At 47.7% G+C, this 18,306-nt stretch overlaps 1 protein-coding gene across 1 annotated transcript; it reads right to left on the bottom strand.

Annotated features, from left to right (window-relative positions):
- Positions 1-909: 909 nt before the first annotated feature.
- On the bottom strand, positions 910-18,002 carry LOC144609423 (mucin-3A-like). Its single transcript, XM_078427900.1, has 7 exons — positions 17,921-18,002; positions 13,893-13,951; positions 12,094-12,224; positions 11,943-12,005; positions 7,331-7,493; positions 3,537-3,713; positions 910-1,295 (listed from the first exon to the last, which is right to left on the bottom strand). Exons 2-7 carry the CDS (start codon positions 13,949-13,951, stop codon positions 1,145-1,147), a joined length of 744 nt encoding a protein of 247 aa, XP_078284026.1. The 5' UTR covers positions 17,921-18,002; the 3' UTR covers positions 910-1,144.
- Between the last annotated feature and the right edge of the window lie 304 nt (positions 18,003-18,306).

Genomic DNA, 18,306 nt, shown 5'->3' with positions numbered 1-18,306 from the left:
GACCTCCTTGTTCCTAAACTCAAATCCTCTAGCCATGAAGGCCAACACGCCATTTGCTTTCTTCACTGCCTGCTGTACCTGTATGTAAGGAAGCCTTCATCAATATTCTATGTCATTGATCCCGTTATTCATGCATTTTTGCATTTCTACGCTTGAAGTGAAGATGTGAACGATAAATATGTGAGTGAACGGTGCCCTTAGCTGTAATTAATGGATCATCATGGATTTGCCTGTCCAGAAACCCAAAGAATTGTTCTTATCAAAGTGACACGCACAATTAATTTGGAAATCTCCTCGAAATCGAACAATCTTGCATTCTCGGCCAACTTCCAAAATTACAGGATCCAAATATTGTAGGAAACCTTTGCTGATGACGGGTTGATGGGATAGTATTGGACTGTGTCATGTTGTGTATGACCCACCAACAGAAAGATTGGTGAGAGGGTGGGGGGGGGGGGCAAAGATGTCCTGGTTGGGTTTAGCTCCTGTGCCTGACCAAGCTGGCCATTCGCGAGTCACGCCACCAGGCGGAAGAGGGCTCTGCCCAAGCCAGCTGCCTGCTCCTTTTCCGGGGTTACGTCCGCGCCCGGGTGGTGTTAGAGAGGGACTACGCGCTGCCCACGGGCGCCCTGGAGGATTTTCGGGACCGCTGGGCACCACGGGAGGGGGGTTGAATGCATCCTTGACAAGGAGTGTAAGATAGTTGTACAATAGTTTATTGTTTGTCTTGTATTACAGTGGTGGATTCTGTTTTGGTTTTATTGTATTGTATATATTATTTTAATAAATATTTTTGATTAATAAAACAAAACCAGAAAGGTTGGTGCTAACTGAATGCAGAATCACTAGAATGAGCAAAGAACATGAAGCTACATTGCATCTTGCAATGCAGCCAACAGGTGTGGGGAATCACACTCCATCAACCAATTATTCCAGGTGTGTTAGGCTTAGTTTAGTTTAGTTTATTGTCAAATGACTCAAAGTGCAGTGAAAAACTTTTGTTACTGACAAACCAGCCAGCGGAAAGATAATACATGATTTCAATCAAGCCATTCACAGTGTACAGATACATGATAAAGGGAATACCTTAACTTCCACAGTTTTCGATACGAACCAACTCATGTAAAATTGAGGTTTTGGTGTTTTATAACTTTGTACATTCATAGTCATAACTATTGGCATTACCACCAAAGATATTGGAGTCCCTGTTATTGATAATAATAGTCCCAGGACTGTGCCATTCCCAATCATCTTCTTCCCACTTCTCCATTATTTCTTTCATTTGCTCGTCTTCTCTATAAAAGACACAAGAGGCAGCGATTTAGGGAAGTATAAATTAGTTGCGAAGAACATATGATTTACAATTCAGCATCACTGTATATTGTATGAAAGAGCTCTAGTACTTTTGAAACTTAGTCACCAATTCCAATGTAGGACATATATCAAGGAATTTGCATTTTGCAAGATTCCTCAGCAACTGTAGTGATTATTATTTTAGTAATGTTGATTGCGAAATTTTTGTATATAAGAGAGAATACCTGCTGAAATAGAATCTCTGCATCATGATGTGGAAAATGGTTGTGGTGCGTTCAACAATATACCATCAATGAACTAAAACTCTCGTTTGTTTGTTTGTTTGTTCCTGAACTACAGCCAAAACGGCACACGATAGCGCAACAATTTTAGGCCCACCTTACTCACCGTCGTCCCTTTGGTGCTAATGGAAGAAGTTTCATTGAAATCGGTGTTATATTTTTAAAGCTATTCACATTTTAAAGTTTAAATCTATCTCCTTGGGAGGGGGGTGGAGGGAGGGGGAGGATAAGGGGGGTTAAGGGGGATGGAGTGGGGGGGGAATGGGGGGAGGGAAGGAGGAGGGAGGGGGAGGGGGAAGGGAGGAGGGGCGGGAGAGGGGAGAGTGAGGGGAGGGAGGGAGGAGAGGAGTTCGGGCCCAACGGGTCTACTTGGTCTAGTATAATTATATTATTCAACAATATATATCAATGAGATATGTAAGGGCAGCCAGCCATGAAAATAACATTCACCTCCAGAAATTCACTAATGAGGACCTAGATTGTCACATTTACGGTAATATTGATCCAAAGTCCTGAAATTCCTCAGAAGCAAAAAATAACCCCACCCTATAATAGAAAGCTTTGTTCTTCTCGAAGCAGGATTAGTTTATCTGACCCTTGTGTGTGTTCTGCATTCAATACGACTGATCTTTTAAAACAGCTGCACATCCCTGCATCAATGTGATTGCACCCTATCTCTTTAATATCCAAAGATCCTCATCACGCTAGAGGCAGGAAACGTGTTCCCGATGTTGGGGGAGTCCCGAATATTCATGATATTCAAATAAATCATTATTTACTAGGAGAAAAACTGCAGATGCTGGTTTAAATCGAAGGTAGACACAAAATGCTGGAGTAACTCAGCGGGTCAGGCAGCATCTCGGGAGAGAAGGAATGGGTGACGTTTCTGAAGAAGGGTCTAGACCCGAAACGTTTACTGAGTTTACTGACCCTGAGTTACTCCAGCATTTTGTGTCTACCTTCAAATAAATCATGGCCATCCTGATTGTAGCCTCAACATTACCTTCCCATTTATACCATAAAAACATTCACTCCTTTGCTTATCAAGAATACATCCACCTGCTGCATAAAACATTAAAAACTTTGTTTCTACAGTCCTTGAAGGAAAAGACTCACCTTGAAACAAAACATGTTCTAAATTAGCAATCCTTATTTTTGGCCAGTGAGCCCCAATTCTATATTTTTTAGTTGAGTATACAGCGCGGAAACAGGCCCTTTCGGCCCACTGGGTCCACGCCGACCGGCAATCCCCGCACATTAACACTACCCGACACACACGAGGGATAATTTTTTTTTACATTTACCAAGCCAATTAACCTAAGTCGATGGAGTGTGGGAGGAAATTGAAGATCTCGGAGAATACCCACGCAGGTCATGGGGAGAACGTGCAAACTCCGTACAGGCAAGACCTGTAGTCGGGTCTCCGGCGCTGCATTCGCTGTAAGGCAGTGACTCTATCACTGTGCCACTGTGCCACTGTGCCGTACATATTTTCTCACATTCACCCTGTCAAGATTCTTCAGTGTCTTATATGTCATCAAGTTACCTAAGTCTTCTGAGATCCAGTGGATAGTGGACTAGCCTGTGTTACTTTTTCTCAGCAGGCCATTCCTTTTCATTAAATTCATTTTTCAGTAAAGCTTTCTTTGAGATCTAATTGATGTATTTTTACAAAGACATGTAAAGGTACTAAGGTCGAATTGTTTGAATGTTCGAGTCACTTTAAAAGTCAGAGAATCACAGACATTTACAGTATAAAAGGCAGCTAGAAAATTACTGTACTTCAAGTAAAAATTTTAAGTTGGAGGTTTTTGTTGTCTCCATTCTTTTGGGAGTTGAGTTTGCTATGCTCACAACCTCTTGGATGAAAACTTTATTTTAGAAAAATTATATATAGATGACATATAAAAATATAATAAATATGGATATATTTTAACGCACCTTTTGGTTTGTGTGTGTTTTATGCTCTTGCGAAACTTCACATTGTAGATCACAAGAGCCAACAGGCCAAGAAGAAGGACAATAAGTGTTACTGATAAACCAGCAATGAAGCCTTTTTTATGAATTGTACGGTTGCAGTATTCACCATAGTGCCAGTAGTCTTGTGACACATCACAACTGGAAGAAAGTGAAGAGATAAAATAATTACGATCACATTTATATAATCTCTAGGCCCAATTAAGCCATTTCCATTCACATCTATATAAAATGACTGGACCAAAGACCACTCGGTCCTAAAAACCGTAGTATGTCACGGTGCCATTTTAGTAGGCAGAAACGTGCAGAAACATTTAAAAAGAAAAATAACAAAAATCTGTGAATTGGTGGATGAGATATATTCTGCATTTTTATGGTATCATCACACATACTGTTCCCCCACAACACTGATTACACTGCGAGAGGCATGGTGAACGGCGGGTTTTGCCTACTAAAATAGCAGACTCCTTTGCGTACTACAGTATGGGCGATTTTAACGGAGTGGTTCATCTTGCTCCTCTAATATCTTTGGACTAGACCAAGTGGACCCAAAGCTCCCCTGCATTGGTGCAGCACCGTCTCCTCCACCCCTTCCCACTCCCCCCTCCCCTCCCCCACTCCCCTCCCCCCGCTCCTTTACCTTCCCTTCCCCCACCCCCCTTCCCCTCCCCCACCCCCTCCCCTCCCCCCTTCCCCTCCCCCCCCACTCCATCCCCCTCAATCCCTCTTATCCTCCCTTCTCCCCCTCCCTCCCTTCTTCCCTCCACCCCCTCCCTCACTGGGAGATAGTTTTAAACTTTAAAATATGAATAACTTTAAAAATATGACACCGATTTCAATGAAACATCATCCATTAGCACCAAAGGGACGATGGTGAGTAAGGCGGGCCTAAAATTATCATGCTTTCGTGTACTGTTTTGGCTGTAGTTCAGGAACGAACAAACAAACAATCGAGAGTTTTAGTATATAGATGTGAATGAGAATGGCTTAATTAGGCATAATTAAGTTTGCAGATGACACCATAATAAATGGTATTGTGGACAGTGAAGGTAGACACAAAATGCTGGAGTAACTCAGCAGGTCAGGCAGCATCTCGGGAGAGAAGGAATGGGCGACGTTTCGGGTTGAGACCCTTCTTCAGACTGAAGAAGGGTCTCGACTTGAAAGGTCACTGATTTCTTCTCTCCAGAGATGCTGCCTGACCCGCTGAGTTAATCCCGCATTTTGTGTCTGCCTTTGATTTAAACGAGCATTTGCAGTTCTTTTCTACAGATTTACAAGGGTGTTGCCAGGACTCAAGGGTCTGAGGTAAAGGGAGAGATTGGGTAGGGTTGGACTTTATGTAGAAAGATATGGGCCAAATACAGGTAAACAGGACTAGCTCAGTTTGGACATCGATGTCGGTATGGACAAGTTGGGCCGAAGAGACGAGTTATGTGACTCTAAGATTCTATGACTCTATCAGGAAGTTGGAGTGGACACTTGAGGCCACAGTCTCCCTACCATAGGCACCATATTTCCCCGAAATGTCGACATGATCAATGAACATGGCCCTGTTAATAAGGTTGCTAACTTCCTCACTCCCAAATACGGGACAAGGTGATGTCACCACTCCGCGCCCCACATGACGTCACCCAGCCTGAGGCCACGTGCTCACACTCCACCAATGGCGGCCTCCCGGCCTGGGTGGCCGCCATTGGTGGGGCGGAAGCACGTGGCCGCTGTCTGGGTGAGGTCCCTTATTTGGGAGTGAGGAAGTTGGCAACACTACTAATATGGGACAAGGGCGGTCCCGTAAGGGGACAAAATAATTTAGCCCAAAATACGGGATGTCCCGGCTAATATGGGACAGTTGGCAACCTACCTGTTAATGACAGCAAAAGTTGCCGAAAGTAGTGAATTATGCATGATTAGAAATATACCCAATGCGGAATGGTTTTTATTTTTTGTAAATTATCTCTGTTATTCTTCTGTTTAAAGCTTTGTTGTTGACAGCACTGCACATGGAGTAGATTGAAGCATATTTACAATGGCTTCTTCAATTTTCGTTGGTTTTCAGCCGATCCTATTATCGCCAGGGGTCGCGCATGGGGCAAGGTGCAATCGTCTTGCTCTACAAGTTGGGAACGGTCATGGAGAGAACTCTGTGATGGTGCCCAGTCTTCCCCCATGAAGTTGAACATGAATTCTCTGCCTCAGAAGGCAGTGGAGGCCAATGCTCCGGATGCTTTCAAGAGAGAGTTAGAGCTCTTAAAGATAGCGGAGTCAAGGGATATGGGGAGAAGGCAATAGGCAATAGACAATAGGTGCAGGGTGAGGCGATTCGGCCCTTCGAGCCAGCACCACCATTCAATGTAATCATGGCTGATCATCCACAATCAGCACTCCGTTCGTGCCCTCTCCCCATACCCACTGACTCCGCTATCATTAAGAGCTCTATGTAACTCTCTCTTGAAAGCATCCAGAGAATTGGCCTCCACTGCCTTCTGAAGCAGAGAATTCCACAGATTTACAATTCTCTGAGTGAAAACGTTTTTCCTCATCTCCGTTCTAAATGGCCTACCCCTTATTCTTAAACTGTGGTCCCTGTTTCTGGACTCCCCCAAAATTGGGAACATGTTTCCTGCCTCTAGCGTGTCCAATCCCTTAATAATCATATATGTTTCAATAAGATCACCTCTCATCCTTCTAAATTCCAGTGTATACAAGTCCAGTCGCTCCAGTCTTTCAACATACGACAGTCCCGCCATTCCGGGAATTAACCTAGTGATCCTACGCTGCACTCTCTCAATAGCAAGAATATCCTTCCTCAAATTTGGAGACCAAAACTGCACATAGTACTCCAGGCAGGAACGGGATACTAATTGTGGATGATCAGCCATGATCACAGTGAATGGCCGTGCTGGATCAAAGGACCGAATGGCCTAATCCTGCACCTATGGTCTATTGTCTATAATGCAGTAAAGCCTGTTTAATCACAGGGTTTTGTTTTCATATTTATCAAAGGGAAAAACAACGACTTCTTTAAATAGAAATGGCTCAATTTTGTTCATTTTTATGTTGACACCAAGTTTGATATTAAGGCAAGATGCAACAAAAATGACAAATATATTCTAAAAGGAAAGAATAAGCTATCACAAACATAACCTCATGATCAACTGATCTCTTCCAGTGATTTTGGGTTGAGACACAAATATTGGCCAACACACTGAGGAGAACTATCCTCTGTTTTGAAGCAGTATGCAAAGGAATATTTCTAAAAGAGCGGAGAGGACCTTGATTAATACCTAATTCTAAAGGCAGGTAGACACAAAATGCTGGAGTAACTCAGCGGGCCAGGCAGCAACTCGGGAGAGAAGGAATGGGTGACGTTTCGGGTCAAGACCCTTCTTCACACTGATGACAGGGGGGGGGGGGGGGCAGGACAAAGATAGAATGTAGTGGGAGACAGGAAGACTGGTGGGAGAACTGGGAAGGGGGAGGGGATAGAGAGGGAAAGCAGGAACTATCCGAAGTTGGAGAAGTCAATGTTCATACTGCTGGGGTGTAAACTGCCCAAGCGAAATATGAGGTGCTGTTCCTCCAATTTGCGCTGGGCCTCACTCTGACAATGGAGGAGGCCCAGGACAGAAAGGTCTAAAGATAATTCTAAAGGTAGTTGTCTCCACCATGCAGCACTCCCTCATCATAACTATAACATGGCCAAGAAGGTATAAAAATATTCAGAGAACAACATTTAGTTAATTGTGAAATCTTACTAGCAATTGGGTCCATGACTTTTCATTCCACACATTCCATTTCCACATTTCATTGAGTCCTTCCTTGCCGAATTACAGACTGAAGCACAAATTGTCTTCTCACCAATCACAACCAGTTTATAATACTGCTTTAGTTTCACTGGAACCTTTGAAGCACAATCCGCTGCCAAGGGTATAAAAAAGTTCAAGTTATTATCAAACTTCAATTAGAATTTTTTTTTAAAAATTCATGTCGTGCGACAATTGCCCACGTCGTTCTACACAGTTCGTTACTTTCAAATTCCAATTTTGAAAAGTGATCAGTACTTCCATGTGAGTTTGCACTGGGAAATTGTACCACAGTCTTTGTGTGTGTGACTTGCTTATGTACGAGGTTTCTCCGCTACAGGTTTGTAAATGTACAAAACAACTTTCAAGATCAAGAGATCAAGATCAATTTATTGTCACATGTACCAATTAAGGTACAGTGAAATTTGAGTTACCTTACAGCCATATTAAGTGAAAAGCAACAAGACACACAGCCACATAAAATAACATTTAACATAAACACCCACCACAGCGGATTCCACATTTCTCACTGTGATGAATTTATTTGGCTATTTTATTGAGATTTAATATGATTATTCCAAGATTTAAGAAAGTAATAGTAATTGGAAAATAGGGTTGCTAACTGTCCCGTATTAGCCAGGACATCCGTATGTTGGGCTAAATTGGTTTGTCCCGTATGGGACTGCCCTTCCCCGTATTAGACCCGGGGGGCGCTGTAGGCCCGCACACTGTAGGCCCAGGGACCTCCGTCGGCCCAGACACTGTAGGCCCAGACACTGTAGGCCAGGGGGCCGCCGTAGGCCAGGACAGTGTCGGCTAACGGAGTGTGTTCGGGGAGCAGGGCCGACTGTGTTGGCCTAACGGAGGTTGCGTAGCAACCCACCTCCCGGCCCAGGCGGACACCATTGGTGGAGCGAGAGCACGTGGCTGCTGGCTGGATGAGGTCACTTGGGGCGCAGGGCGGTGACGTCACCTTGCCCCGTATTTGGGAGTGAGATAGTTGGCAACCCTATTGGGAAATCATGTGTGAGTTAACTGGGAATAGTACTGAACTGACAGCGTACTTAAACCATTTTAGACCAGAGGTGATCAAACAATTTATTCAACGATGGACTAGGTGTGCAAGGCAAAGCCTTTGTTCATGGGGGAGAAATTATTATTCTAATTATATTGTAGGCAAAATAGAAAGGGTTGTTGTTTTAATTAGTAGGAAATGAATGGTACATATCTTTGATAAAGTTCTACAAGCATCAATAGAAGAGTTTATCTTGTCAGTTTTCAAAGCAAATCACTTAAGTGACCTCCCTTTGTGAACTGAAGGTAGACACAAAATGCTGGAGTAACTCAGCGGGTCAGGCAACATCTCGGGAGAGAAGGAATGGGTGACGTTTCGGGTCGAGACCCTTCTTCAGACTGTTGTCAGGGGAGGGGGCGGGACAAAGATAGGATGTAGTAGGAGTCAGGAAGACTAGTGGGAGAACTGGGAAGGGGGAGGGGAAAGAGAGGGACAGAGGAATTACCTGAAGTTAAAGAAGTCAATGTTCATACCGCTGGGGTGTCAACTGCCGAAGCAAAATATGAGATGCTGTTCCTCCAATTTGCATTGGGCCTCACTATGGCAATGGAGGAGCCCCAGGACAGAAAGGTCTGAGTTTGAATGGGAGGGGGAATTGAAGTGCTGAGCCACCGGGAGATCAAGTTGGTTAAGGCGGACTGAGCGAAGGTACTGAGCGAAATAATCGCCGAGCCTGCGCTTGGACTCGCCGATGTAGAGAAGTTGACATCTGGAACAGCGGATACAATAGATGAGGTTGGAGGAGGTGCAGGTGAATCTCTGCCTTTGTGAAATGGCACCTGCAGTCAACGTCCTTGAGAAACCAGTTCAGTCCGTGTTTACATAGTTTTTTTAACGCATAAATTCAATGAGTGAGTTTTTATTCTGTATCTCAATTATATTGGCAGTTATTTCTGAATTTCAATGACCTGAACAGCCATTATATGGGGATATACTGTAGTCTCACTTTCTGCCTCTTCCTCTATGGGTACAAAGTTTCCTTTTTAACTATTTATCCAATTTTCTTTTGCAGTTTCTATTTCTGCCAACCTTGCAGACAGTGCATTTGCAACATCTCACAGGTTTAAAAAGTATCTTATGTCCCCTTTAGATGATTTATAAATAATCTAACATGCCCGTTCATTGCTTACTGACATTTCTGCTGCAAAGTTTAAAATTTATGAACAGAGGTAGGTGCATATATAGATTTACTTGGATCAGCTAAAACATTATTACCACTGACAGGCGAAGTGAATAACATTGATTATCTTGTCACAATGGCACCTGTCTAAGGGGTGGGATATATTAGGCAGCAAGTGGACAGACAGTTCTTGAGGTTGACGTGTTGGACGCAGGAGAAATGGACAGGAGTAAAGACCTGAGCGACTTTGACAAGGGCCAAATTGTTATGGCCAGACGGCTGGGTCAGATTATCTCTCAAACGGCAAGGTTTAAGGGGTGCTCCTGGTCAGCGGTGGTGAGTACCTACAGACAGTGGTCTGAGGAGGGACAAACCACAAACCGGTGACAGGGTGTTGGGCTCCCAAGGCTCATCGATGCGCGAGGGCAACAAAGGCTATCCCGTCTGTTGTACTTCGTGGTCCGGTACCTGTTGTACCTTTAGTGACTGGACGGACCACAAGTACACGTGTGTAAAAGGTTACATTGCTGGAGCTCAACTCCAGGCTGTTTATTCCGTGGCCACCTGGAACCAGAGTGGCCACCTAATCACATCATTACCTTATATACACATTACTACACAAGCAAACAAAGTAGTCCTTGGGATACAACAAAGTAGTCCCTACAATATCACAACATCCCCCTTGTCTTATATAAAATCTTTGTTCTGTCTACTTTTGTTTGCTTGGGTTTTCCGTTATCTTTCTAGGGCAAAATATATATTTATTAAACACAACAAAACACAATTGCTTTTTTCGCCTTCATGGTGGTCACTCCCCAGCGGGAGTTGACTCATCTCCGGGTGGTCACTCACTCCGTGTGGTCACTCACTCCGTGTGGTCACTCACACCGTGTGGTCACTCCACTGATATATACATATATATACCAGAGCATCAAATATAATACATTAAGCTTTCAGTACACAGATCATTACACAGATCATTAACACAAAATATTCATTTTGTTCCATATCTTCCCCTCAAGAAGACTTGCTGTGGAGATCAAACGTAGTGTAGGCTCTAGATGCTCCACCACCATGATTTGGCTGGCACTGCTGGGCTCCCACTGCTGGGCTGGCACTGCTGGGCTGGCACTGCTGGGCTGGCACTGCTGGGCTGGCACTGCTGGGCTCCCACTGCTGGGCTCCCACTGCTGGGCTGGCATTGCTGGGCTCGCGCTGCTGAGCTCCCAGCTGCTGTAACCGCGGTGCGATCGGGCCTCGGCTGCGGTGCGCGCTGGCCCCGATCAGCGCTCAAACGCGCTGCCGCAGCCTCGGGTCCAGGGGCTTCCCGACTCTCCGGTCGCCGCGCCTGGGTGAGTATGCAGTGCCTCGGCCTTACCGGTCGCCACACATCTCCGCGGGTGTTGGTCTCTCCCGGGTCTCCCCCGGTCATCGCACACCTCCGCGGGTTTCGGTCTCCTCCGGGTCTCCCCCGGTCGCCGCACACCTCCGCAGGTGTCGGTCTCCCCCGGTCGCCGCACATCTCTGTGGGTGTCGGTCTCCCCCGGTCGCCGCACACCTCCGCAGGTGTCGGTCTCCCCCGGTCGCCGCACACCTCCGTGGGTGTCGGGTCTCCCGGTCTCTCCCCCGCGAAGCAGTCGCAGGCTCCCAATCTCGAGCCTGCACAGGTGCTGGGGCGCGTCATGCCGGACACTCGCGCCAACTACTGAGCAGGTAAATATGCCTACATAAAACTGGCCCTGTCGGGTTGCACTCCTAGCATCCCGTACCTAGCTGGAAACTTTTTTTTATTGTTGTTTCCCTTGAGGGCTCTTTTATTTAAATTAAAAAAAATTTTTTTTTTAACCTTTTCTGCTTGGGCATGTTTCATTACCTTCCTAAGCGAAACACCAAACCGCTGCCACCATGTTGTACTTCGTGGTCCGGTACCTGTTGTAAAAGGTTACAATGCTGGAGCTCAACTCCAGGCTGTTTATTCCGTGGCCACCTGGAACCAGAGTGGCCACCTAATCACATCATTACCTTATATACACATTACTACACAGGCAAAAAAAGTAGTCCTTGGGATACAACAAAGTAGTCCCTACAATATCACAACACCGTCTGGTCCGAACCGACAAAAGGTCGACTGTGGCACAAGTCACAGAGAATTTTAATGGTGGTCACGGGAGGACTGTGTCAGAATACACAGTGCATCGCACCCTGCTGCGTATGGGGCTGCACACAGAGGACCAACAGCATATCAGGAAGGTGGTCATAATGTTTTGGCTCATCTGGTCATAATGTTTTGGCTGATCGGTGTGGATTTATATCCAATCCCCAAAATAAATAAATTAAGCAGTAACAAAACAATAAACTGCGTGACTTACCAGTGAGAACAGGTTCTTTCACCACGACAGAGGAAGTGTCAAAATGAAATCCAGTGTTGTTGCCTGAAATTTAAAATTCAGGGTTATGTGAATAACTTGTTTTCATAAAACTTGTTTAGTGTTAATTTGGGGTTTTGAGTTTAATTTCTACCTTCGGATGAAGTTGTGTTTTTAAGAGTTGTTTTAATTTCTTCGACTGTTTTATTGAGAAAATTATGAGAAACTGCATCCGAAGTCTTCACGGAGAGAATGACCTCGTGATCCACAATGATGCTGCCACTCCTGTTGAGCAAAGAGAAAGATGATTTGCACCCATCAAGTTTAACAATGTACCTCTCATCTAAACGAAGTGCATACTGTCAATGAAAGGCTCTGGTATCGTTCAAGGAATTCAGTTTAATATCTTCTTCATTTACTCTTGGTTTCTACATCTGGCTCGTTTTGGACCTGAACAACCTTGATGAAGAACCTGAACTTCCCTCTGGAAGGCGTCTCCGGACTGTCAAAGCCGCCACAGTCAGACATAAAAACAGCTTTTTTCCACGAGCAGTAGCTCTGCTCAACAACCAAAAGTCTGTAGCCTCCGTTTGCTCTGGTATTTTATTTCATTCTTCACATGTTTAAATGATAATGTGTTATTCTTAATTGTTTACTGGATGTCGTGTTGTTACTTGCGAGTGGTGCACCAAGGCAAATTCCTTGTGTGTATACATACTTGCATAATAAAATGTATTCAATTCAATTCAATTCAAAACTCGACCTAAAACTTGAGCACTATGTTCTTCTGAGGCCCAGAATGTAAGTAAATGGTTTCAACTGTTAGTTTTCATCGTTATAACAGACATTAGAATAGTTCCTTGTGAAACATGTTCATCATTTCCTTGGTCTTGTCAAAGGCAACCTAGAATGATTTGTCTTCTAATTATTTTTGTTTTCATGTGATGCTGCACTTATTGCCCGTTCTCAAACTCTCTTGCGATTGGTTTTACAACCGTCTGAGCTGATGGGCCAGTTTGGGAATCATTGAATTGAATTGAATAAATCGTTTAAGGAACAGTTGGACAGGTACATGGATAGGTCAGGTTTGGAGGGGTATGGGCCAAGCGCAGACAGGTGGGACTAGGGTAGCTTGGACATTGTTGGCCGGTGTGGGCGAGTTGGGCCAAAGGGCCTGTTTCCACACTGTATCAATCTATGACTCTATGACTCTATTTGGCCCATCGAGCCAACACTGTGTTGTATGCCAGTATGGATCGCTTCATTTGCTGAAGAACAGAGGATGGAATTGAACGTTATGAAATCCTCAGTGAATATCCCTCCCTCTGCCCATTGATGAATATGGTTGAGCCAAGGACATTGCCCTGAGGAACTGCTACCGTGATATTCTACGATTGTGACAATTGACTTCAAACTACACAACATCTTTTCTTTGTATTTGTTATGGGTCCAATCACTGGAGTGATTTTCCTTTAATGCCCCCATCACTTTAGTTTAGAGATAGAGCGCGGAAAAAGACCCTTCGGCCCACCAGGTCCGCACCGACCAGCGATCCCTATCTAGGGACAATTTTTACATTTATACCAAGCCAAGTAACCTACAAACCTGTACATCTTTGGAGTGTGGGGGGGAACCGAAGATCTCGGAGAAAGCCCATGCAGGCCAGGGGGAGAACGTACAAACTCCGTACAGACAGCACCCGTGGTAAGGATCGAACCCAGTCCCTGTAAGGCAGCAACTCTACCACTGCGCCACCGGGCCGCTCTTTAAGTTTCCAGAGTTTCTTGATGCTACGCTAGCTCAAATTCTCTGCCAAGGCAATCACTCTCGCTAAAGCTCTTAACTTCATCTCTTTGGTCCAGGTTTCAACCATAGCTGTGATAAAGTCTAGAGCAGAGTGATCCTAAAAAAACACAAATCAGGCTTCAATCAGTGGGCTATCGCTAAGATTACCGAATCTTTAAAATCTTCACTCCTTTGTATCCGCGTATCTTATCGTAAATGGTGTCCATCTGAAAAACAAACAAGGAGGGTTGTGAGTTTTCCTGCATATGAATGTTAATTTTATTTTATTAATGGAAGAAAGTCAAGATATACTTTGCCATGTTTTCTTTTTCTTTAAACAAGTCCAAATTCTATCCACTTTAGTTTAATTTAGTTTAGAGATACAGCGTAGAAACGGGCCCTTTCAGCCCACCGGGTTCACGCTGACCAGCGATTCCCACACATTAACACTACCCTACACCCACTAGGGACAATTTTTATATTTTACCAATGCCAATTAACCTACAAACCTGCACGTCTTTGGAGTGTAGGAGGAAACCAAAGAACTCGGAGAAAACCCACACGGGTCACGGGGAGAACGTACAAACTCCGTACAGACAGTACCCGTAGTTGGGATCGAACCCGGGTCTTCGGCGCTGCATTTGCTGTAAGGCAGCAGCTCTACCACTGCACCGCCATGTCGCCCAAACTGTCCTTTAACAAATGAAGCAACCCATACTGGAATACATTGTGTCTTGGGTTGGTGAGTAGAATTTATGCCACCCAATGCCACCATTCATTCCCTACAAAGTTGCTCTATGTGGCAGATGAGAAAATCTAGCCTGCGTTGAATTGTACATCTCAAGTTCTCATGGATTCTGAATTTCAGCAAATACTAGACCAAGTGGGCCCGTTGGGCCCGTCCTCGTAGGGTTTCCATTGTAACTGGGAGGATGGGAGGGAGGGAAGAGGGAGGGAGGGAGGAGGGAGGTGTGGAGGGAGCAGGGGAGGGAGGGGGGGAGGGGAGGGTGGAGTGGAGGGAGAAGGGGGGGAGGGAGGGGGACCTCCCCTTTTCCCAGTACCCCTCTTTCCTCGTTGGGCCCGTCCCCGTAGGGTTTCCATTGTAACCGGGAGGGGGGGAGGAAGGGTGGAAGGAGGGGGGAGGAGGAGGGGGAGAGGGATGGAAGGGTGGAGGGAGGGGGGTGGGAATGGGGGAGGGAGGGATGGAGGGAAGGAGGGAGGGGGGGAGTTAGGGGGGAGGGTTGAGGGAGGTGGAGAGGGATGGGGAGGGAGGTGGAGGAGGGGGGAGGGAGTGGGGATGGAGATGGGAAGGAGGGGGCGGAAGGGGTTGAGGGGTGAAGGGGACCTCCCCTTTTCCCAGTACCCCTCTTTCCTCCACCACCAAGCCCCCTCCGCAACGACCCCCGTTGTCCCCATCCCCAGTCCCCATTCTCAGACCCCCCCCCATTCTCTCTCTCCCCCAGACACACTCTCAGTGCTTTTTTCGAAACACTTGCCCCGGTGGCCCACGAGCATAGGGGCCCAATGCTGATCTGTGTATGTTAAGTGACTTGCAATTAAAAAAAATACTTTAAAAAAAGATAAGTGCTTTTTAAGTGCTCGTTTTGAAACATTCGCGGTCACACAGTGCTTCTCACTGCGATCTGTTAGTGGTGCTTTTCGAAACAATGTGGCACCCATCTCACACAAGCATTGGGAGGATGGGAGGGAGGGAAGGGGAGGGAGGGAGGAGGGAGGTGTGGAGGGAGGAGGGGAGGGAGGGGGAAGGGGAGGGGGAAGGGGGGAGGGGGAAGGGAGAGGGGAGGGAGGGGTGATGGGATGGGGGAAGGGGGGAGGGAGGGGGACCTCCCCTTTTCCCAGTACCCCTCTTTCAAGCAGACACTTCGGAATCTTCCGTATATACACACATACACACATACATACGAACGCAGAGTTTTAGTAGTATACTAGACCGAGTGGGCCCGTTGGGCCCGTCCTCGTAGGGTTTCCATTGTAACCGGGAGGGGAGGAAAGGGGGAGGGTTGGGGGAGGGAAGGGGGAGGGAGGAGGGGAGGGAGGGGGGGAGGGGAGGGGGGGAGGGGGGAGGGAGAGGGGAGGGAGGGGGGTAGGGGGGAGGGAGGGGGAGAGGGGGGGATGGGAGGGGGGAGGGGAGGGGGAAGGGAGGAGGGAAGGGGGGGAGGGAGAGGGGAGGGAGGTGGGTAGGGGGGAGGGAGGGAGGGGGACCTCCCCTTTTCCCAGTACCCCTCTTTCCCCGTTGGGCCCGTCCTCGTAGGGTTTCCATTGTAACCGGGAGGAGGGGAGGGCGGGAAGGGGGAGGGAGGGAGGAGGGAGGTGTGGAGGGAGGAGGGGAGGGGAGGGAGGGGGGAGGGGAGGGAGGGGGGTAGAGGGGAGGGGGAGGGAGGGGGAGGGAGAGGGGATGGGGGAGGGGAGGGGGAAGGGGGGAGGGAGGGGGACCTCCCCTTTTCCCAGTACTCCTCTTTCCCCGTTGGGCCCGTCCTCGTAGGGTTTCCATTGTAACCGGGAGGGGGGGAGGGAGGGAGGAGGGAGGTGTGGAGGGAGGAGGGGAGGGGAGGGAGGGGGGAGGGGAGGGAGGGGGGGAGGGGGAGGGAGGGGGAGGGAGGGGGAGGGAGAGGGGAGGGGGGAGGGGAGGGGGGAGGGAGGGGGGAGGGAGGGGACCTCCCCTTTTCCCAATACCCCTCTTTCCCCGTTGGGCCCGTCCCCGTAGGGTTTCCATTGTAACCGGGAGGGGGGAGGGAGGGTGGAAGGAGGGGGAGAGGGGTGGAAGGGTGGAGGGAGTGGGGGAGGGTCGGATGGAGGGAAGGAGGGAGGGAAGAGTTAGGGGCTGAGTGGTGATGGAGGTTGGGATTGAGGGGGGAGAGAGTGGGGATGGAGGTGGGAAGGAGGTGGGAGGAAGAGGTTGAGGGGGAAGTGGGACCTCCCCTTTTCCCAGTACCCCTCTTTCCCCCACCACCAAGCCCCCACCGCAACGACCCCTGTTGTCCCCCTACCCAGTCCCCATTCTCAGACCCCCCCCATTCTCTTGGAATAAAAAAAAATACTTTAAAAAAAAAAGTGCTTTTTAATTGCTTGTTTTGAAACATTCGCGGTTAAGTGCTTTTTTAAAAAACATTCGCGGTTAAGTGCTGGTTTTGAAACATTCGCGGCTACTTAGTGCTTCTGTCAGTTGCTTTTCGAAACAATGTTGCAACCATCTCACACAAGCATTGGGAGGATGGGAGGGAGGGAAGGGGAGGGAGGGAGGAGGGAGGTGTGGAGGGAGGAGGGGAGGGAGGGGGGAAGGGGAGGGGGGGAAGGGGGCGGGAGAGGGGAGGGAGGGGGGATGGGATGGGGAAGGGGGGAGTGAGGGGGACCTCCCCTTTTCCCAGTACCCCTCTTTCCCCGTTGGGCCCGTCCTCGTAGGGTTTCCATTGTAACCGGGAGGAGGGGAGGGAGGGAAGGGGGAGGGAGGGAGGAGGGAGGTGTGGAGGGAGGGGAGGGGGAGGGAGGGGGGAGGGGAGGGGGAAGGGGGGGAGGGGGGAGGGAGAGGGGGAGGGAGGGGGGGAGGGGGGTGAGGGGGGAGGGAGAGGGGTAGGGGGGGAGGGGAGGGGGAAGGGGAGGGAGGGGGACCTCCCCTTTTCCCAGTACCCCTCTTTCCCCGTTGGGCCCGTCCTCGTAGGGTTTCCATTGTAACCGGGAGGAGGGGAGGGAGGGAAGGGGGAGGGAGGGAGGTGTGGAGGGTGGAGGGGGAGGGAGGGGGGAGGGGAGGGGGGAAGGGGGGGAGGGAGGGGGGGTGGAGGTGGGAAGGAGTGGGGAGGAAGGGGTTGAGGGGGGAAGGGGGGGAGGGAGGGAATAGGGGCCCCATGCTGATCTGTTTATGTTAAGTGACTCGCACAACTTTAAAAAACTGGCAGTTGCTTTTCGCAACAATGTTGCAACCATCTCACACAAGCATTGTGACGTCACAAGCTGAAGACCTTGAAAAAAAAGGTCAGAAAAAAAATTATGTAAATTTAAAGTAGTAAACACCCAATAGCAGCCGCTTGTCCATCGCGAGCTGATCTCTCATTGGTGCACGGGTGCCATTGTGACATCACGCGCTGAAGCCCCTTCAAGAAAAGGGTTAGAAATGAAAAATTTAAACTTTAATATCTCTCTAGCTTTAAAAAGGTAGCTTCAATTTGAACGAAAGTACTTACAATAGTTGCCCATGTTAATGGTGAATACGGCGGTACAAAAATCGTAGCGCTTTGGTGTACCGTCTGGGAGGAGTAGGGTTTGGCCCCTTCAAGAAAAGTGTTAGAAATGAAAATTTAAACTTTAATATCTCTCTAGCTTTAAAAAGGTAGCTTCAATTTGAACGAAAGTACTTACAATAGTTGCCCATGTTAATGGTGAATATGGCGGTACAAAAATCGTAGCGCTTTGGTGTACCGTCTGGGAGGAGCAGGGTTTGTAAGTTATGGACAGAAATTCTTCGGAATCTTCCGTATATACACACATACACACATACATACGGAATGTTGGACCGCAGAGTTTTAGTAGTATACTAGACCGAGTGGGCCCGTTGGGCCCGTCCTCGTAG

The sequence above is a fragment of the Rhinoraja longicauda genome, chromosome 34 (assembly GCF_053455715.1).
Source record: "Rhinoraja longicauda isolate Sanriku21f chromosome 34, sRhiLon1.1, whole genome shotgun sequence".
NCBI classification, from domain to species: Eukaryota; Metazoa; Chordata; class Chondrichthyes; order Rajiformes; family Arhynchobatidae; genus Rhinoraja; species Rhinoraja longicauda.
The sequence above is the reverse complement of the archived record's forward strand: the minus strand, read 5'-3'. Positions and strand labels throughout refer to the sequence as shown.